At 38.0% G+C, this 22,767-nt stretch overlaps 1 protein-coding gene across 3 annotated transcripts in view; it reads right to left on the bottom strand.

Annotated features, from left to right (window-relative positions):
* The window catches only part of LOC110832017 (uncharacterized), a 70,955-nt gene extending 49,366 nt beyond the window's left edge, over window positions 1-21,589 (bottom strand). For all 3 annotated transcript variants that reach the window (XM_087348308.1, XM_087348325.1, XM_087348316.1), the window contains exons 1-3: window positions 21,302-21,589; window positions 20,451-20,540; window positions 259-18,107 (exon numbers count right to left, since the gene is read on the bottom strand). In XM_087348308.1, coding sequence (XP_087204434.1) covers window positions 12,540-12,992 — 453 coding nt within the window. In that variant the 5' untranslated portion in view covers window positions 12,993-18,107; window positions 20,451-20,540; window positions 21,302-21,589 and the 3' untranslated portion in view covers window positions 259-12,539. The remainder of the gene's footprint in view (window positions 1-258; window positions 18,108-20,450; window positions 20,541-21,301) is intronic.
* Between the last annotated feature and the right edge of the window lie 1,178 nt (window positions 21,590-22,767).

Genomic DNA, 22,767 nt, shown 5'->3' with positions numbered 1-22,767 from the left:
TACATTTTCATCAAATTTGACACTGCACAGTATACTAAAATTTCTTGACATGTTTCAACTTTGGTCAAATTTGGAGGACAATAATGGGCACTTTACATGATGACCTATGAGCTTTCTTGAGCAGATAAGTGGCTCATTAGGGAATTTTGAGAGTTTCAATTAACCTGAGAGCCAGCCAGACAGATCAGGGGAAAGAAGTTGGAGGTTCAGGTTTGGCTGACAACCTGGCATGGAGAATTTCAACACATGTATACATACTCATGAAATAAATAAGCTGTGTTCTAAGGGCAAGTACAATTCCATGGCACAGTTTGGTTGAGAGATACAAAGAGAAACTATTACCAATACTTTCAGCAAATGATCAGGATAACTTCCAACAATGAAATTTTCAACATCGTTGCTGAAAAATGAAACATAAAATATCAATAATGAGAAATACAGCTGGACACAAATAATTACAATCATGAAGGCAAATTAATAAAACCTTTCAGTAAGTCTTTTAAAAGTCTTTCAAAAACACTGAAATTTTACTTAGATTGGTTTATACATTGGCATGACACAAGCAACTTGCCAGAAATTTCTATTAAAATAAAATATGTTTTAGATTGACCTCCTTAAGTGACCAATATACTGACTTGCATGGACAAATTAATATAATGTTTTGATATATTCAGTACCTGGACTGTATATTGCATGTTTCTGCTCTGGAGTCTTTATTCCAAAATCTTTTAATTCTGAGATTTACAATAAAAATTGTTTTACCTCCATATTCCCTATATGACAGACAGTAATACTCATGCAACGTTGAAGTTCACAATCCAGCGACAGACAATGCAACCACAGCTCACCACAGACCAACAATGGAAACCTAAACTTAGGCCAGTGGACATTAAGCTAAGTAACTCAATTTAACCACACCAACTCTTGTGCAATTAACGTCCAGTGTGGTATTACATGAAGTATGGTTTTATAAAGTGTGACCTTTTCATGCTCGGCACTTTATAACAAACCACTGTCTTATGAACTGTATGATTTAATAGACAGACTAATGAATTAATGTTTTTGCCACTAACGATGACCTCTTGAGATCGAAACGTGTTTGGCACCAAGTGTTTTGTTTGTATGCTCGATTTTATATGTTAGGTAAATATTCAACACTGCACGACATGAAAGGTTTTAATATTCCCAATATGCCTACATTACCTTTATCTGATAAATCAGGATCATGTAAGCATTTCAGGTCAAATAGCGAAAGCCTTTTGAGTGCAATAAAATTCCAAATGCATTCTTTATGGCTTACCGTGAGTTATGATGTTTGCAGGGCAACCAAGAAAAATTAATGTAACAATGGTATCAGAACCAACAGTGGTATTCAAGGTCACTGTTGCAACAGAATGCTTCAGCAGGCTAATGAAAGACATGACATACAGGTGGAAGGCCTGACTTTTAGAAATCCAGAGATTTTGCATGATGTGCAGGTCTTACGATGGAGAAAGCTCAGTGGTGTCGAAGCACAGAAAGGCTGAAACTATGGAATCTGAAAGCCTGGGGAATGTTTGGAAAATGAAGCCTGGTGGGTGAGCTTCCAGAGCACAAGTGCAAGGGGCGCAATCCCACTGAACAAGATTGCTGGGGAAAAGCTAAATCTGTAAAACTGTAGGGGTATCAACTCGGGCTTGGATCAAGATTTGGAGAAATCTCTGATATTTTCCCTAGGGGGTACAGACCCCAGAGGTGACCTAGCCCAAGGTGGTCAGTTCTGGTGGTACTCTAATAAGTCACGTTGAAAGCATGAGGACGAAGCAATGAATTTTGAAATTATAGGTGGGCACAGAAAACCCAGGAGCAAGAAGCGCAGTGGGCTAGGCCTCAGGAATCAAGCATCCTGGGGAAAACAAAAATGTGAAAAAGAATACTTTCACTATATGGGGAATCGAAATTTTCATGATTTCTCTATTATGTACCTTCCTAGAATTTGCCAACAGCCAAATAACGGTAAATTTTCCATTTGGCTTGCGGCATAGCAGATCATAGGAATAAAACATGGTTTAAGTTGTCCAAATTCCTGAAATAAAAGTAATATGTAGCATTAATCGATCAACTTGCATAAGATGGCATGTCGCACTTCAGTCTGCTCAGTATTCGCAATGAACAGGAGTGGGAAATCAAGTGGCTTCTGCTTTAAAAAAAAAGGGGATTGCTATCACACAAGCAGACACTGTGATGTGGCCACAACAGAAGTGCAGTGTTTCTTGGGGAATGTTCTGTGTCACTGATGTCTGCTTTAGTTTCAGGAGTATGTAAATTTGTAACATTCTTTTTCCCCAGATAAAAATCAGAAAACATCATACCTACACATTTAAGTGCTTATAAAGGCAACTTTTAAGAGTACATAGAAGTCCGCACTAACTTAAGCACAACCTTTTGAAAACCAACTATTTTCTAAGTATTTTCTATAAAAATTCTAAAACTCATGAACAGATTTTACATATCCTTCCATGAAACATACAATTCCTCTCCACTTCCTGGCTAAAACTAATATATTTCTGCATTTGCATCAACAGTTCTTCAAAATGACTTTACTGATACTAATTTACTTACAAGTGAATTATTACCTTAAAAACTATGCTGAAACTTGATGTGGTATATTGCTCAATCACATACATGTTCTTTCTAACTAAACATTAAATTGTTATACACACGTTTGGCCCTGTTGCACGCAATTTTACATTCTGTGTGGCTCTAACTTGAATATGTGTGGCTAAAGTTTCTCAAAAAAGGAAAGCCAATGCATTCTCATGGTGTTGAGTGTGAAGATGGTCGTCTTCTGGGTTGTAGTACCATTTAGTCTGGTAGAAGTTTGTTGATGTTCCAGAGGTATTTGGTACCTTCATCATTTTGGCGATGAATAAGAGGCAGCAATACTTCTACCAGACCACTCGGCACTACAATCCGTAAGACAGACACCTTCACTGTGTATTTTCTTGTATATTTATGCTTCTTCAAGGCTGTATTTAGCCTTGGTGCTTCTTTGAGTGCCATAGCACTGCCATGGCGCTTCTTCTAAAACAAACTGATGACAAAGAAGACAGTGTTCCCTAACAGCGAGGGGCTGTGAGTCCCAGTCATAAAAGTATTAGATAGGTAAGCAGCTTTAGAAACAAAATTATATAGTACAGATGTTGTCTACATTAATATTAAAATGTCTTTACCTATATCACTTCTGTGTTTGCAAACTGCTTATTGTTCAATTATTCATTTAAAACTGAAAAATTAAACTTAACAGTAATTGCAGCTGCAGATGATAATTCATGTCAATTTATTTCAACCTGAAACTGCGTGCCTGTTCACCCCAGCACATTTTCTTCATAACTAAACCCCCATGAAATTACTTTCCCCAGAATCTAAAATATGCTGACCTAATATTAAATAACCAAGAAGGCATAATTGTGGGACAAAAATATCACCCTGCAATGTAATATGTTTGACAACCTGAACAGTATCTTTTACATTTACTAACCCTGTTGTACAGAGTCCTTCTTCAGAAATCAGAAGTCACTTGGCTACTCAAAAGTTTCCCAAGCATTCATGAAACCTAAAGGTCCATTACCATGTTCAGTGCCTGCCACTGATTCATATACCGAGCCAGATTAAACCAGTACACACCCTGATAACATTACCCCATCCACCAGATGATATATTTGAGAACATTGGCAGGGGAAAAAAGAATGACGCCCAAAAAACTTAACAAAGAGCCACTTTACCAACCACAAATCCCTAGATGGACTGCCCCGGGTGCAAACCCTGACCTCCGCAGTGACAAGTTGACGAATAGCCGGCTGAGCTACAGCACTGTCAGGGTGCAGTTTATTCCCAGATCACGTTCTGTATTATTTCTCAAAAAATTGCTTTGCTCAGTCGCTGTATCTTCAATTGATTGCTCTTTACAAATTACATGATTAAGGGATTACTTACGAAAATCCTCCCTTCAGGCCTCTCAAAACATCTTGTAAATACCCCTCCCCTCTACCAAGCGTGCCGTATGTCCTGCCCACCTCATCCTCGTTTTAATCACCCTAACAATATCAGGTGAGGAGCAGAGGCCATGAAGCTCATCATTATGCAGTTTTCTCCATGATCCGTCTTCCTCCCTCTTAGGTCCAAATATCCGCCTCAACACTGTTCTCAGAGGCACTTAATCTTTGTTCCTCCCTCAAAGTGAGAGACCAAGTTCTCCACTCATGCAGCACAACTGACAAAATTACGCTTTTGTATATTTTAACCCTTAGTTTCCTTTTTATGTAGACGGGAGGACAAATATTTTTAGACTGAATGATACGAGGCATGCCCTCAATTTACTCTACTCTTGATTTAGTCATGAATGTCATTCTGACTAGTCAGTGTCATCACAAAGTACTTCAATTTTGTCACCTTTTCGAACGATTCATTAGCTATCCTTATATTTTGGTTCTGTCCTGAATTCTGATGCCACGATCACATACGTAACCTTGTCTGCATTTATTTCTAGACCAACATCCCTACTAGCTCTAAGGAGAGTCCTTTGTTGGTTTTTATAGTATTTATATCATCGCCTAACAGATTAATATCATCAACATACGCTAAAAGCTGATGTGTCTCTTTTAATTAGAAATCGCCCTGATTTTTTAAATTTCCTTGTGGCATATTCCAAGGCAGAATTGAGAAGCAGCGACTATGGAGAATCTCCCTGTTTCAGGCCATTCTGAATAGGAAATATATTGGACAAATGTTTACCTACATGAATTTTGCTGGAAGTTTAATTTAAACACACTTTAATTAGCCTGACTAGCTTCTTAGGCACACAAGATTCAAGCAAAATATTGTAAAGAGCTTCTCTTTTAATTGAGTCATAGGCTTTCTTAAGTCTGTAAATAGTTGATGGACTGTCCCATTGTATTCCCAGTTTTTGTCTGGTATCTAGGGAATGTAGAAAATTCGATCAATTGTAGATCTATTACTACGCAACCCACACGAATAATTTAATTGGCATATGGTGTTAACCTAGCCTGAAGAACGTTGGACAACGCCTCCTGATTTAATCAATTCGGCCGTAATATGACCAATACCAGGGATTTATACTTTTTTGACTTCTCAATAGTAGTTTCCACTTCGATGGGGCTAGGTTCTGGCACTCATGAATCAGCTGTGTGTGTATCTGTCTGGGTAATACCATGAACATTAAACACCTGGTTAAAAAATGTTTTCTTACTATTCTAAACCCTGTGAGGGATCTGCGAGCAGATAACTATTCTCATCTTTGATAATATTGACTCTAGGTTGGAAATTCTGTATTTATAATTTAAAATTTAGTTTACATGATAAGGAGAATAATATGATATTGAATATACACTCATAATAGTTTTAATCATAATTATTTATTTCAAATCTTTCCAATTGCATTTGTTTCTGAATGCTCTTGTGCCTGCCATATTAAACTGGCATCTTTACTACTTACTCTATTGGAATCCATCTGTACGGAGACAATTATATATTTCTTGCTGCCAATTGTTTGGCTGTGTAAGACATATAGGAAAGAGTTCTTTCAAAATTACGCCTCAAATTAAAGTTTTTGTTCATAACGTAACTAGGGGAGTAAAATTAAAGAACCAGTATGTGTTCCTCGATTCAGATCTGGTTTCACGTGTCTGATTTATAATCTACTACAAATTTCATCAAGTGAATAAAGATGACAAGTAACTTGTACATATTGGAATTCATATTACAAGTTGTGTACATCACAGCAGCCTAACATTTTCCATCTATGAAAATGCATCACTGCTAATGTTTGTGGGTTGGGATGATCTGTCTTCTAGGTGACTTGAAAATCATCTGTTGTTTCTAAGAATTTAACATTTTGTACATAAGTGAGAATCGCTACCTTGGCTATGGGATCAATGCCAAATCATTCTCAAGTAAATATTTTGTAATTAAATTCATTTCGTACTTCCATACGCTACGTACATTTCAGTTCGTAAATAACATTTTATTGAAACGTAGTATGGCCATTAATAATTGCTAGAAAACTCGTAAGATTAATACTGTAACAGTCTCAGAATAAACGAGCAAGACAACCTACTTACTAGAATGACTTAAGATCTATAAGCAGTAGGTGGGGCAGATTTCAGTATGTTAGATATATATAGGTCAGGCAATGGCAAAAAATTGCACCACACTATAATGCACTCGTGGTTCAAATTTAATGTAGTGAAAACCATATGGGCTGCAGTCTGAAATTGTTTTTCTGCAGCATATACAAACTGTAAGATTCTAGTGCTTTCCTGAAATCCCCATCTTTATTCCTGCATGCAGTTCCATTTTCTTCAAAGAGTCACATAATATTATGGTGGTGATGCTCAAATCAGCTAAGTCAGTTTACAATTTCTGGAAAGTGAGATTTTAAAGATACATGGTATGTTTTATTCCATGTGATTGGATTGGAAGAAATCATATGTTAATATATAGTTAATTGATTCAGTGAGAATGCTCACAAACTTAACACATATTCACATAAGTTTTTAAGTTGCTAGCACACAGACTGTTGTAATTTGTCATTCATTTCAGTTTAAATCTGGGAGAATTTTGGCCATGTTGAGACATATTGTCAGGACACTTCATATGATCATTAGGGCACCAAGGATTTGGGGATGTGTGACTTCCCTTACTAAACTGTTCGCATTTCAAGAGTTCGTTGATTCACTGCTGGCACTAGGCAATATATGGTCATGTATAATTGCTTATGCAAGTTTCTTATGCATCCATCATTGAAAGTGTTTGTATTTCCTTACTTGTTTCACTTTATAAAGTGATAATAAGTCTTAATAAATCCCTTTGAAATAGAAATAATTCTTTGAACTGTCCAGTAATACTTGAAGGTATAATAAAAGTTTGTCAGTAGGAAAGAGAATACTTATAAGAGTAAATCTGAAATTTTGTTAAACCCATTGGTCTTGCCCGTTATAATTTTATGTTCAACTTAAGATCTTTGTGTATTTGTTCTACTTTACTATTTCTAAGACAATTTTAAAGAGTCTGTGGTAAAACTATCCATACAAAGCAAATAGGAAGCAGACTTAGCTTAAACCAAGTGTGTTTCATACTACTGGCACTTTGATATCCTGATCAAAAGAAAATATTGTATTATAAAACATTTTTCTAGTTGAATTGTATAATTTTTTTTTCAGAAATATTGTTCTGTCAAGGAAGTATTTAACATGACAATATAATCAATATGGGCAGGAAAACATATTTAGAGTTGAAATTTAAAAACAAAAGAAGAATTAACAGTAGACATGAATTAACAAGTGGTGGAATCTGACTGTACACAAGAGTGGAAGGTGACCAGAACGAGTAGTGCAGTGAGGGATTCCACTTGGTGTGCAGGCAGTGTGATATCTGTACATGGAAGTGCAGTTTAACTGTTGCAAGAAAATTTTACTGCACACAAAGCCAGACAGCAAACTGACCTGCTTTACCTCACACTGCGTATTGTCCAGCCATGTGTGTAACTGCTGGCAGAAATGAAATGCCATTTGTAGGTGTATGTATGCCATGACTCTCTGCAAATTGTCTTAATGGCCATTGTACAAATTCCCAAAAAGTACTAGCTATCGGCAGATGGATAAACAGATCAAAGTAAATATGAACATTTACTTCCTTATGAAACTGTCCTGAAATATGAATACTTTCTGATACATGCAGTCATGTAATATAGTTCCTGCAACTTTATTCTGTAGTGTAGACTGTAAACATATTTATAATTATTTTTATACGGATTATTAAGTTGTTTATGTATGGTAACATATTGGGGACGAAGATGACCGTCTCCTGGTTCGTTGTGCCATGTAGTCTGGTAGAAGTTTACCGACGTTTCAGAGGTCCTTGCTGCTGCCACGCCCCGATGATAGAGGCAGCAAGGACCTCTGAAACGTCTGTAAACTTATACCAGACTACACGGTGCAACAACCCAGAAGACAGCCATCTTCTTACTCACCACTGTGAAAACCCCAAATCCTACATATTGGGGATGTTTGACAACAGGGTTTTGAGGAGGAAAAGGAAAGGAATAACAAGATGGTAGAGAAAACTACATATTCAGGATGAGATATATGCATAAGAGATGAGAAATGCATACTAAATTTGGTTGTTGAAACCTAAATTGAGAAGATCACTTGGGAGATATAGGCATAGATGGGAGGATAATTAAGGAAATGGGCTGTGAGGGTGTGTATTAGATTCATCTGACTCAGGATGAGGATTAGTGTTGGACTCTTTAGAATATGGAAACAAGCTTTCAGGTTCCATAAAGATGGCGCGTTTCTCGACTAGGTGAGTAACTATCAAGAACGACTGCTCCGTGAACGTATGGCACGTTTCCATACCTCTTATATTTTCTTCGGTGTGCTTGGAGTTTGACCTTCTGTCTTGTGAACTTGTTGAAATGTAGGATTTACCTGAGATTTCTTGTTTAGACTAGAATCTGTTTAATGTTAAAACCACCGTTAATTCATAAGGTAACTTAACATTGAGATGCTCAAGAAGTCTTTATTGTGCCTGTTCTGTTTACAAGCATATATTTCCTGTAGCTATTGAGGTGAAACAAGAAAGGGGTGGGCGTTAATGAACTTTGCACCCAGTCTCTTGTGCATTGTAACTACTAAGGAAATTTACAGTTCATTATGGTGGGAGGTATCTTTGTGTTGCCACATGTACTGTTTTGTCTGAAATATTTTTGCAAGAAATTGAAAAGAAGTTTTACCCAAACATAATAAAACGACGACATATAAAATATATCGCTAGATACGTAGATGATATTATAATTATTTTTGACGAATCATTCTCCACAGCCGAACACATCCTAGATGATCATAACATGCACCAAAAGTTAAACTACAACCTAGAAACAGAAAATAATAATAAAAGTAATTGTTTAGACCTCACCATTCACAGATACCTAAAAGAATTCCAATTGGGCATCTACAGAAAACCCACATTCTCAGAGATTGTAATCCACAAAACATCTAACCATCCCAACTCTCACAAACAAGCTGCATCCAATTTCCTTGTTAACAGATTGCACAAAATACCCTTCTCCAAAGAAGAATTTGATCAAGAAACCAAACTCATCCAAGAAATAGGATACAACAACGGTTACAATTTTAATGATATTACAAGATCCTATAACCTAATAAAAGCACCTAAACCCAATGTCAACGTACCCCAACCCACTAATAAAGTATGGTCCACCTTTACATTTTTTAATAACAGCATTAGAACACTCACTAAAATATTCAAAAACACACGTAAAAGTAGCATACAAAGTTAAAAATACCATAAAATTCAAATGCACTTCAAGAAAACAAGATAACAAACACAACAATAGTGGTGTATACAAGTTAAAATGCGGAAGCTGCAAGCAGGTCTATATTGGCCAAACCGGTAGGGATTTTAAAACCAGATTTATAGAACACATCCACAACATCAGGTTCAATTTAACAAAATCGAAATATGTCGAACACATCCTCGAACATGGCTCCATAGATGATATCATGGATATAGTAAGAGTAGCTCCAAAGGGTAAAATGCTAGATATTTTAGAAAAATTCCATTTATACAAAAGTAGTCAACTCAAAGCCATCATTAACGAACAAAACACCCAAGATTCTAATGTATTATTAGACCTGGCCTTAAACAGGAGAAAGTAAATTTTTAAATTTTCAATAGTTGGCCACCCTGTTTTCAAGCCTCCCCCCCCCCCTCTCTCTCTCTCTCTCTCTCTCTCTATATATATATATATATATATATATATATATATATATATACACACACACACCCACGCATTCTAACAGTCTCTCACCCACGGTTCTGGAGTTCACAGGTACAGACGACGCAACTACAACTCGCCCCAGACCAACTACGGCTACCGGACCACCGGATCAATAGATAAGTGCAGAGTCTACTCCTGTGAATAACAACATTTAGTGCAGTGTCGCTTGTCAAATACCCTATTCATTATTTATTGTCTAAACCATATGTTTAAATGAATTAATTTCCCTGATGCCACTGATGATGGCCTCTTGAGGTTGAAACGCGTATGGCAATAGTGTCTTTTATAGTGTTAATAGTTGCTTGTTTGCTCATTCTATATTCTGTTTAAGTAAGTAATTCCTGTTTACATCGTAATCATATGAAAACCATAAATACAAAATGAAGAGTTACTGATTGTTGAACTGGAACATATAGTTACCCTAGGCTTTAAAGGGGTAATATAAGTGATATTAACATGTAACATCATAATGATTAACATTGTTATCTCTTATTTCATAACCTTATAAATTCCTTGTGATAACAGTATGCTGAAAGTGATAAGTACGAAGACAAATGTGTCACTGTCCATGTAGGGTTCTCCTGCAAGGCATCACATAGTTTCTGGAGTCCACCCAAATTACAAACCTGAAAACAATTGGACAGTACAACAGTTTTGTAATGAACAGAACCTTACTTAATGGACTAATTTCAACCACTTACTAATAGACTAGGCCCCTAACCAAATATAAACCAGCACAAAAAATATAAAATTTCCTAACACATATAGTAACAGCCTGGCAAAGTAAACAGTACAGAATACACAACATATAATATACTCATAGAATAAACATTTATGCTGTAGATGAATTCCAAGATTATGTGTCAGACCTGTAAATGAAGACAACTCAGAACAGTGTGTTCAAGCAAAATGTTTTGCAAATGGCATTAGACAGAGTCACAGGTTAATTCTTGGAGGAAATGGAATTTTACACAATACAAGCTCCTGTTACATACTGGACGGGAGTTTCCAAGTATACGCAACTACACGTGGCAGCACAGCAACCTCAGTCCTTCACCATGAATTCTCCCTCCCTACCAGAACCGTTTGAGACGGTAACAGTGAATGAACTTCAAAAACTACAACTGGCAAAACAAGGAAGACATCAGCCAACTAGATTACATATCATCTATGGCTAAATCCCACTGCAACAAGGATATGTGGACAGTGTTGGAACTCCACGAAACCCGCCTACGAGAAGAGAAACAAGAACATTGGCCGTTGTACATATTAACACCAAACCTCATCATCATCCATTGCTGTTTCCAGCCTGGAACCGGATCCGCTTGGTAAAGCCAATCTATCTCTTCCTGTCCCTCCACCACTCCTCTTCTTCCACCAACTGCCACTGGGCACCTCTCTCCATCACTCCTCGTTTTATCTGCTCATCCCACCTTCTTCGTGGTCTTGTGCCAGTCAATCTCAAATTCAACATTTGTCGTGCTATTCGCCCATCTCCCATTCGCTTCACGTATCCATACCACTTCATTCTTGCTTCTTCTACTCTCTCTACCAGACCCCTCACATCCATTCATTTCCTAACTTCCTCATTTTGTACTCTATCTCTCCTTGTTATACCCAATACACTCCTCAAAAACTTCATACCCATTGTTTCCACCTTCTGTATCTCCTTCCTTCCCAATGTCCAAGTTTCTGCTGCATACGTAACAATTGGTACAAGGTACACCTCATACAGCGACCTCTTGCACCTCATTGGGACTTCCCGTTGCCACAGTAAATCTTTCACCGCTCTGTAGAAACTCTCTCACTGCTGTCCCCTCCTTACTAGCTCCAACCTATTGCGACCCTCTCCACCATTTTAAGTTTCTCTCCCCTTAACTCAATCCCATTCCATACTTTGTTCTGCATTCTTGACATACACACCACCTCGCACTTCTTGATGTTAAACTTCATGCCACACCTCTCTACCTCCTCTTGCCATACTTCCAACTGTTCCTGCACTTTTCCTTCTCTCTCTCTCCCCACACCATCACATCGTCTGCAAACACCATTGCTTTCATTCCATTCTCGCTGACTCTTTCTGCCTTTTCCATCAGTACCACAAATATCAGTCGAGATATTGCGCTTCCCTGCCTCACTCCACTGTTCAGCTTAAACCACTCTCTTGGCCCATACTCTGTCATTACACACCCTACACTTCCACTGTAGAGACTCTTCACCCCTGACACCAGCTCCATGTCTACTCCTGATTCCTCCAAGACCTCTCACAAAATATTCTTATCTACACTATCATATGCTTTCTCTATATCCATGAATGCCATCACCAGTTCCTTCCCATACTCATACATCTTCTCCTACAGCTGGTGCACTGCAAATATCAGATCTATTGTTGATCTCCCATCCCTGATTCCATGCTGCTCTTCTCTCCACTGGCCTTGTCATTTCACTTTGTCCTCTCCTTCTCCCTCTTATCAACTTGTACAATATTGACCTGTTTCCTCTTACATCTTCCTCTAACTGTCTTGTCCATTTTTCCATCCAATTCCTCTTCTCCTCCTTTACTACCCTTGCTGCCTTTCTCTTTGCTTCTTCATATGCTTTCCTCTTTACCTCTGTGCACTCTTTGAACCAATCCCTGAATGCCCCATTTTTCTCCATCACCACACTCTTTACCCTTTCATTTCACCATGGTGTTTCTTTCCACCTCTTTCTTCCACTTGTTCTCCCACGTTTCCTCCACCACCTTTACTATTCCTTCCTTAAACCGTCTCCATTCTTCCTCAACCCCCTCTACCTCCTCTTTCGGTACCATCTTTACAATCCCCTCCTTGAATTTCTCTCTTACTTCCTCTTTTTTTAGTTTCCAGACTCTTATCCACCTCTCTTGCTTGCACCCTTTCCTCCGCAACTTTCTTCTCCTCACTTCAGCTACCAGGAGCATGTGGTCACTACCCAGTGCCACACTCGGTATAACCTTGATGTTCGTCAATCTTTCCTTCACTTCCTTTTCCAAAATGAAATAGTCAATTACTGACTTATGCTTGCCATCCCAGCTGTACCTTGTTACTTTGTGACTGTCTCTTCTATTCTTAAACAGCTGTTTCCTATCATCATCCCATTCCTTACACATATCTCCAGCAGTCTTTGCCCTTCTTCATTTCTTCCTCCCCGCCCCTCAGGTGCCAGCACATCTTCCAGACCCATTCTATCACTTCCCATCTGTGCATTTAGATCCCCCATTACTATTTGTCCCTCTCTCCCAATCCACCTCTCCAACTCTTCCCTGAATTTCTCCTTTTCATCTTCAGAGCATCCTACTTGTGGGGCATAAACTTGTATCAATTCGAGTTTGTCATCCTTCCCTGCTATAGTCATTTTCATTATCCTATCATTAACCCACTCTACCTCCTCCATCAGACCTACTCTCACTACAAATCCCACTCCATTTCTATTCCCTTGCACGTTTCCACCCCACCAAACCTGTCAGTTATTTTCTCAGTCTTTAGTTTCAGTGCATTGCTTCCACAAAGCAGCATATAAAACACCTGTATATTATACAGATAAAAGGTTCTCAAGTATGTACTTATTCAATAAACATGTGTGTGTGTGACATTTCTTAAGTCTTTCACTGCCCTCATGTCATCTGGCCCACGCACATCATTGCATGGTGAATACCGTGCCACTGCTTTGGTGAGCTGTTGTCACGTGTGTGCGTGGTGGCACAAATTTTAACTGTACATTCCAATTTTGAGCAATTTTTTAGCACCCTTGCACAGCGTATTTTCAGCTGAAATTTTGTGGACAAACATTACTAGATGGGTTCTGTAGACGAGAAAATCTGAGGTGAGGTTTCGACCTGACCAACCGGACCATTCCCTTGTGAATGATGCACCTAGAGAGCTCTGAACACGATAAAGATTTCTGTCAAATACAGTGCGTCAAGAAAGTACGTTCACAATTAAGTGGAAATTCAGGAAAAGAAAAATGAAGCTTTGCCACTGTCACAGCATGAACAATTTGCTACATATATGATATGTTAATTTAAAAATTAAGATAATTTTGTTTGAGCTTTGTAAGTAAATGAAGCAGAAGAAGTTTTGTGCTTGTTCCTTTATTAGTCTGTTTGCTTGCAAACACCCCCCCCCAGTAAAATTTGGTTAGGAGATACAAAGCAAGGATGCTTTGTTTTGAAACAACGGGAATATTGTAATAAAGATAAAGTGAAACAGCTGGTCATTTGTGCGGGACAGATTGAAGTATCAGCAGTGCAAGCAGTTTCGTTTCCCTTTGGCACCTGCAGACACGATAATCCGAATGTTGATACCCAAGCGATCGTCACTTTAAAGCCAGGCTCCCAGGAGAAAAGCACAATGAAGAACTGGCTCCCCCTTCTGTTCATTACAGGTAAGCGACTGCTTGGAATTTAAGGAAACAATTTAGAACCGTTTGTGCCTCTTGGTCGTAAAATTGTTTAAAATTTGGAACAGATGAGTTTTAACAAAATAACTGAGAAACTGGTGCAACACTGATCAGTTGTAAGTTAAGAGATATTTGTTACATATAGTTTAAGTATGATGGCTTTGTAAGATTTAGTGTATGCACTTAGCAGAATAAATTAGTATAGAACACAAATGGCTAATTAAGTAACCATAAGACAGTGAGCTGCGCTTCCGCCATGAGGAAGGCCAATTCCCCATTATTACCGCCCTGATGAAACTAGTCACGACCTACACATTTAAAACTTGACTCTACCCAATTCTAGACTCATGACCTAGGACCACTGCAACTAAAAGACCTTACCAATGGTGGCAGCATGAACTTTACCATAACATTAACGCTAGGTTGGTAACCTTTCTAAATTCATTTATGAATCACTATACATCTCTAATACTTCCATTTCTATCATTAGATTCAAGTTCATGTTTTGTCTTAGGTAACTCCTTTTTTTCTCCCTAAATGTTCTACTGTTTTCACATCTTAGATTTTGCTGCTTGTCTCCACTGATTTGTCTTGGGTTTTGCAACCACTGTAATTTAGCCTGCTCCCATTTCTCTACTATTTTGAGCACTCATCATCAAACTATGGTTTACTCCGCATTACTTTGTGATGATCCATCTCCAAGCCTAAATTTTGTCTGAGCTTAAAGAATAACTCCTTTGGAGAACAAGCAGCGTACAATGTTAAAGGTTTCAGTAAACACTGGTTATATACCTATTATTCTAACAAGTGGCTGCTAGAACATTTTTATCACTTCCCTTCATAAACACCTGATCCCTAAGACTCGTTTGCACTGACCTCCCCCTGACCGTGGGTCGAGTCCCTAGGTCTTTTGAGGTGGATATAACTAGTTTTTATGAAGCAAGCAAACTGTAATACAGCTGTGCTATTTAAGATGACAAAGGACCAGAAAGTGATGGCAAATTGTAGGAAATGCATCATACTCTTACCAAAGGATAAACCTGTGACCCAATGGAATTTTCAGCCCTTCAATCCTGAGATGTTCAGTAGCAAATTAGTGGTACAATAGGCCACGACTTGTGATTAGAGGTAAATTTAGGGAGATCAGTTGTAAATATTGAGATATGAACCGGACAGAAGAATGGTACTGACAGAGGAATGGTTACAAAATTTATGCACAGGACACTGAAGCTGGTATATGGGTACAAGAGTGCACTGCATAAGGGAAGTCAGTGCATGGATTTGTAGGCCAAGCTGAGTAATATGTTACTGTAGTTCCTGCACAGATATGAACAGAGTTAATACTGTGAAAGACAAATTGCATTGCCATGGTTTGTAATTTTTGAAATAATTAAATTGAGATGAGTTATATTTCACAGATTATGTGGCACTTTGATGGAAAAGTATTCCAAGCTCTCAGCCCAGTACCACTATAAATTTTTTCATGAAGCTGAGCAGTATCAGAACGAATTTCCATTTCATTCTCGGATCAGGATTAGAGAAACAAGTGCAAACTTTACTATTAAAAAAGAGAAATCCACCGAAAAGAATGTCCATTTCTACAGCCCATACAGCACTGACTATAATTCCCACAGTAAGTAATGCTGAAATGAAAGAAGTTAAAAGAAACAGTTGAACCTAGAAATCAGAAATTCTATAATCATGAAAATAGTGGGAAATTACCAAACAGATGTGCATAACAATTAGCACAGATCAACAGATAAACGATGGGAAGCTAGCAGTGCACCTGGCCACAATGAATAGTTCATTGCTCCTCAGGTATTATAATCATGTCCCCAATGCCAAGTCAAGAAGAAGCTTACGAATTTTCAAAAAGACATTCACCCTGATGATAGCAGCACAAGCGTTTGCCAAAACTTTGGAAAACGTTCAACATTCTACACTGCTTATTCCTTAAGCCAAAGTTACACACTGTAAAGTTTAGTTATACGTTACTGCGATGGAGAATCCATGGACTGGCTGTGAGTTCCTGCACGCACTTTCAGGAGAGGCGTTGAAGATGATTCTTCTTCACCACTCTGATGTCTTCATCCATTCAGAAAACTGAACTTTGGTCTTAATTCACTGGCCCTCTGCAGTCTTCTGAACTGATGACATGTCTCCTCTTTCATGTTGCCCTGTCTTCCTGTCAACTTGCGGTGCTGTCATTCCTACTGGATTTTCCACTCCTTGTCACTATCAGTACATGCAGAGACTACTAGTGACAAATTCAAAATCATATTCTTTGTTAGGGCAACATACACATATCAATTTTGTATAAATTAAGCCAGAAGTGTATGAGACGGTCGCTAATACCTGGACAACTTATGGCACTAGTGATGGAAGACAGCACCAGATACTTCATGCAGTTTTATAAATGAGAATACTCAAACTTGCGTTAAGAAATTCAGTGTGGACAAAATATCTCAACGTAAGTCTTTACAGTGGAAAGTAATAGATTCCTCATTATTTGAGTAAATAAGCTAAATTTATGTCAGACTGTACCTTAATTCCCAAAACTTTAACTTAATTATGTAACCTGAAACAAGAAATTCTGTTTACAGAAACCAATTCTATAAATAAAATTTCCAGAGCAAAGGCTGAGATATACTGAAGAAAACATTGAGTGCCAAAATGACAAAGTAAACCTGCTTAGTGATTACCTTTATGGGGGAGTTAATGCATTCATCAGTGGAGGTACTCACATCAGATACCTCAGTCCACACAACAGCTATACTCATTCAGGTTTTCCTCAGCTAGTCAATGAAAATATTGAATATTACCTTAAGTGATGCAAAATGTTCTTCCTTGCACACCATTTACAGTGCATCATTCACTGATCGGCTGATCACAGGACGCCATATAATCCGAGTCATTGATATTGTTGAAAATAAGCCATAACACTGAATGGGGCAAAGCAACAAATTAAGCAGACATAACACAAAGTAAAAACTCAGAGCACTGAGAAATAAAAAGCCCACTCTTCTCTGTTATTACAGCACATGACAGCATGAAAGTTGTGTTTTAAGTCACTATATTCACCAATTAATACTAAGAGAACAAAAATGTGATCTGAGACTGCCGAAACCATAAGTATTGCAACTGCGTTTCTCAGCATATCTGTAAGTAGTTATACAGGCAGTTGAAACTAACAGAGAATGAAAAATATTAAGAACTGACGGTTTTAAGAGAATAAAACGAGAGGCCTCTGAACCAGACAAGATGTCCTTGGAAGGACATCTGACACAGTGAGGAAGAGACTGGAATGATGTTTACATATTTCTGAACGTGAGATTACAGACTGCAGTACACTTTTATGCAAGACTACAAGGTGTTTTAGTTTGAAATCATGTACAGAAATTAGAGGAACAGAGTTCAACTATGTGAAATTTGATGTTCTCACAGCATTTTGAAGATGTTGATGCCGGTCTTTTTTGGAGAAAATGTTGTGCGAACTTGTAGGGAGACACAAGCTTCTAAGAAGCGTTTACTCCCTCCATAAATCAGGGCTGATGATGTAGGCAGTAGTTTCTCTTAAATGTAAGCATCTACTTGCACATTTGCATGGCGTCACAATCTAGAATACCAACATCGAAACGGAGTTCCATTGTCTGGACACACATGAAATTGTAGAAATATTGGTTAACGGTTGATGTAAGTATGTTGCTTCTAAAATTAAATAAGATATCTCACCTGGTATTTGAATGATGCAGCATGAGGTTCACGTTTAAGTGTAGAAGCCAATGCGTCACTTGATTCTTGCACCATTCAATTCACATTCTGTTCACTAAAAGAAGAAAAACAAAATAACACCAGCAGTCACTTCCATGCAGTAGTTTTTTCAACAAACACATTCACACTTCCTATGGAGTGTAACGGCAACTCAAGTTTGAACCAACTGTTCTTGCACTTGGCATTTCACATTCAACTGAAATATCCAGTTGCTTACGGTTCTGTCACAACTTGACTTTAATGCAACCTGCTGTTAAGTTGTGGAACTAGAGCCACTTCAACTCACTGCCAGTCACACCTTGACTTCAGGTGAAGGTTGCTTGTTTACCTGAGGCAACTTCACCTGCTTCAGTAGGAAAAGTCGATCTGGAATATAATTTAATGATGAACTCAGCAACCAAGAGTTGGGTGAGTGAGACTAACAGGAAATTTCAACTCCGGTATGATGCTGTTTTGGTTGAGCTTCAATTCCATCAGTGTGAACACTCCCCAATACTAAACACCAATCACAACTGACTTTCAAGTAAGAAAATGGAGCACAAGAATCAAACAACATGTGTGGCAACACAGCCGCTCTCTGGTCTTTTATTCACTCCATTAGTCCATTAGTAGTTTATGACAATTCTTAATAAGACTTTGGGTAAACTGCTCGACATCTTCCCTGCTGCATTTGAATTGCATGCTCTCCCAGTGAGGGAGGGTTTGCAGAATCACATTTACCAGTGCACGGGTGTGACCTTACACGTGGCTGGTTAGTATTTCCGTTATGGACACTGTCAAATGATTATTGCAATAATTTTATGGGATTAAGTTAGAACACGAGTCAGGAAACCAGGAATTGGCCCATTATCACAGTATACCAGTGTACACTCCACGACTGTAATCTTGAGACTTGAAAGGAATGTAAGAAGTCTATAGTGTTAAAGACAGGCGCTATCTTTCCTCCTTCCTCCTTCACCCCACATCCTCTCCCCGCAAGTCTCAAGATTACAGTCGTGGACTGTAGAATACAGAACTAGAACAACGGTACACCGCTGATAATCACAACACATACTGGGCCAATAGAACAACTGTATACAAGCAAACACTAAACATAAATTACGATAATAAATGGTCACCCCATAATAATAAACGTTTGACACTCCATGTAAAGCTGGTCCCAAGTTTTCTTTTAGCACTGATAAAGGAGAAACATCAGAGCTACATTACACATGGCAACAATAGATTTTATACAATCCATAGACCGTTCTATATTTTATATTATTGATTTTAATTGTGTAATGTTTTGAGTTTAACATTGCAACATTCTGCATTACTGTTATTATCCTGAGGGGAGGCAAATGCCTCTCTGGAAATGCATTTGATAGAAACCCCGATTTTACAGCCCACAAATAATGCGGAGCAACGGACAATAATAATCTAGTGTCTGAGTGAACCAAAGATCTCTGAAATGAGTGTGTCCCAGTGTCACTTTGCCCACCATAAATCCTACATGGACTGCCTCGGGTTTCAACCCAGGTTCCCACATTGAGAACTTGGCGACTAACCACATGAGCTGTGGACTTTCTCTATGGTCAGTTGATGAATATAGCCTGCCATAATGGAATTATGCTTTTGGGAATAAATGCAAGGTTGCAAATATGACCTAAGTGTCTCTTCAATCTTAATCGGTAAATGTAATTGAATCTGATGTCATGGACGTGTTCTTTAAATCTAGTTTAAAAATCCCTACCGGTTTGGCCAATATAGACCTGCTCGCAGCTTCCGCAACTATAGCTTGACGAGACCAGCTACGGCCACCGAACACCGGATCAATAGCTAAGTGCAAGTTCTACTCCTGTGAATAACAATATCTAGTGCAGTGTCACTTCAAATATTTTTGTCAAATACCCTTTTCATTTTTAATTCTGAATCCACTTTGAACCATTTGACTAAATATATTAATTTCCCTGATGCCACTGATGATGACTCTTGAGGTCGAAACACGTATGGCAATAGTGTCTTTTTTATAGTGTTAATAGTTGTTGGTTTGCTTACTTTATATTCTAATACACTACACGGTATGCAAAGTTTTAAGATTATTGTTTTTAGTGTTCTACGCATTGGGAACCACTTCCTTCCCTGTCCCTCACATTGTTTATTCCCTGTATAACCATAATTACTTACTTCCTGTTGACCATCAGGTAGTTTTCTGCCCGCATTTTGTTTTCTTTCTTTAAGTTAACTATCCACATGTAAATGCACCTACTTCACTGGCATTAAAACAGATGACATATATTAACTGGGTCTGTGTTAGGGGCAAACTAATTTGTTTACAACTTGTTTAAAAAACTTGCTGTACCCAGGGAACATGAATATCCTATCTGTTTCCAGATGCCGAGAATCACTCAAATATCACCTGCTGGTTGTTTTCTCCTTCTGCTTCAAAACGCGTAGATCTCAACAATATCTCCTGTTTCAAAACACCAAAGCTCCACCAATCAGTTGCCTGCAAGAATCCAAATTAGGACAACAGCTGAAATCTGTCACTTTCATTTCTTCACACTTTCCCTCACAGACACTCACAATGGCCTCCAGAAACAGAAAAATTAAGAATATAATCAGTTATTTCACACATCCGATTTTAAATGAAGATTTAATTGTTTTGCTTTATGAACATTGTTTACAATAGCTAAACACTGAATCTTAGAGAGTAATTCATCATGAAGACAACACAATAGAGAACTCTGTAATAATTCCTGCTCTAAAATGTAAAACTAAATCAGCCACACTATGGACCATGTAGGCGCTTGGGGAGAGAGGTGATATATCTCCTACTCATTCTTGACATCAGCAATAGATGGGGGTAAGTGGTCAGCATATGACAGCATCATTTCTGCTCTACGTTTGATTATTTGACAAAATTTTGCAAAAACACATTAGACGGAATACAGAGTAATTCTGCCATGTGCCTGGGGTAATACCGACTTATACAAAACCCAAGATAAAGCTGACGCCTTTACTTAATAGGTGCATTTATTTATTCACTGTACTTTGTATGTTAATTTTATGTATTTTAATGTGTAAGTACATAACATAACGACAAAATACACGTGACTAGGAACTTGCGCATTTATTACGTACAGAGAAAAAAATTTGCTCCGATAATATGGCTAACTCAAGGCATGTTTCCCATATAAAATCAACTACAAAAAATGCTTAATAGACCATAAGCAGGGACTGAAAGAAGTCTTTATACGGTCACACTACCTGGTAACTGGCCAATGGAGCACCAGAAACAGCACCTCAACAGTGTTTAACATAACGCATTATTTGTTTCCGCCTGAACCCAGTTTGTTACAAGACCACAGATTCAGGATAGACATATATATTTATACTTTTAAATGCTAACAGTTGTATTAAGAATAACGAACACTCAGTTACACTTTCCGTGGAATCTTCTAACTTTAAAACTTATAATACATGCGCCTACAACGAAATTTTTTTCTTCACCATAAACAAACGACGCATACACAACCGCCATAATAGTTCTGGACTGTTTGTATACTCACACCAGAGATGTCAGTGCGAACAGAGAGCGCTTAATTCAAATCGTTTGACCGCTGATACTTTTATCGTTGTTCACCATATTTTCGGCGACCTTTTTGGCCCAATTAGTCTTGGATTAGTATTACTTTTTAAGAAGAATGCGGCTTCAAGGATGGGCGAGGAAAGCTAAGGAGACGTGTGTAAGAAGAAGGGAAAAAAACACTGGGCAAAGAGGTACTACAGTGTTCAGGATACGAAGGGCATTCCACCATGAATTTTAACGAGATATTTATACTAGGAGTTATATAATTAAGAGATAACTGTGTTAAACACTGATCGTACCCACGTGTGCAGATGAATTCAGAGTTAGCCGCCAGCACTTCGTCCGTAGCATAAAACGCCATGTGGCACAATAATATTTGTTGCTTTCATGTTTCCAATCCTTACATTTGGATCACCCATCAACAAGAAACAGCCATTTTTATTTATTTTGTCTAAAATACATTGTACTGCTTCATAAAATTCATCACTCACCTCATTTATTTCTTCTTCCAGTGCACACAGTCCAAACAACTCATGTTTATTTTTAATGTTATTTCTATAATTTTATCATTCCAGTATTTGTAAAAGTCTATAGATTTAGACAATGATCTATGGATCCAAATCATGACTCCTGGTTGAGCGCGTACAGAAACTTTTTTGGTACCTTTAGTTTTATGACTCCTGGTTGGGCGCTTTCATTTTCCCTTACTCCACTGTATGTGACTGAAAATTTGTTGGTATCTTTAGTTCCTTTTAACTCTTGCTTGCTTTCTGTTATCACCGAAATTTCGACTTTACTTTCCTTTAATAAGTGGCCCAGTTCTTCCTCTTTAGAACAAGTTCCTCTCACGTTATATCACATCACACTTCCTTATACATATCCTAACATCTGCCTTTGGGCCACTCAGGCTTTGGGACTAAAACTCTGCATACATTTCATTAGTCCTATGGTTGCTACATGCCCAGGCCATTACATTTTCCTTCAACACATTGAATTAATATTTGGTGAAAAAGATGAAATTAGTCATTGGTTATCTTAACAGTAAAAAACACACTAATATGCTACAAATAAATGATGCGATAACAGACCTGATCATGGTTACGTAATAGACGAAATGCATAGCCCCTAACAATACATACATTTC

This window comes from Zootermopsis nevadensis, unplaced genomic scaffold (assembly GCF_977971745.1).
Source record: "Zootermopsis nevadensis isolate Lab colony 2312 unplaced genomic scaffold, Znev_1.0 Znev_ptg000002l, whole genome shotgun sequence".
Taxonomy (NCBI): Eukaryota; Metazoa; Arthropoda; class Insecta; order Blattodea; family Termopsidae; genus Zootermopsis; species Zootermopsis nevadensis.
Note: the sequence above shows the minus strand (reverse complement) of the source record. Positions and strands in the feature narration are given on the sequence as shown.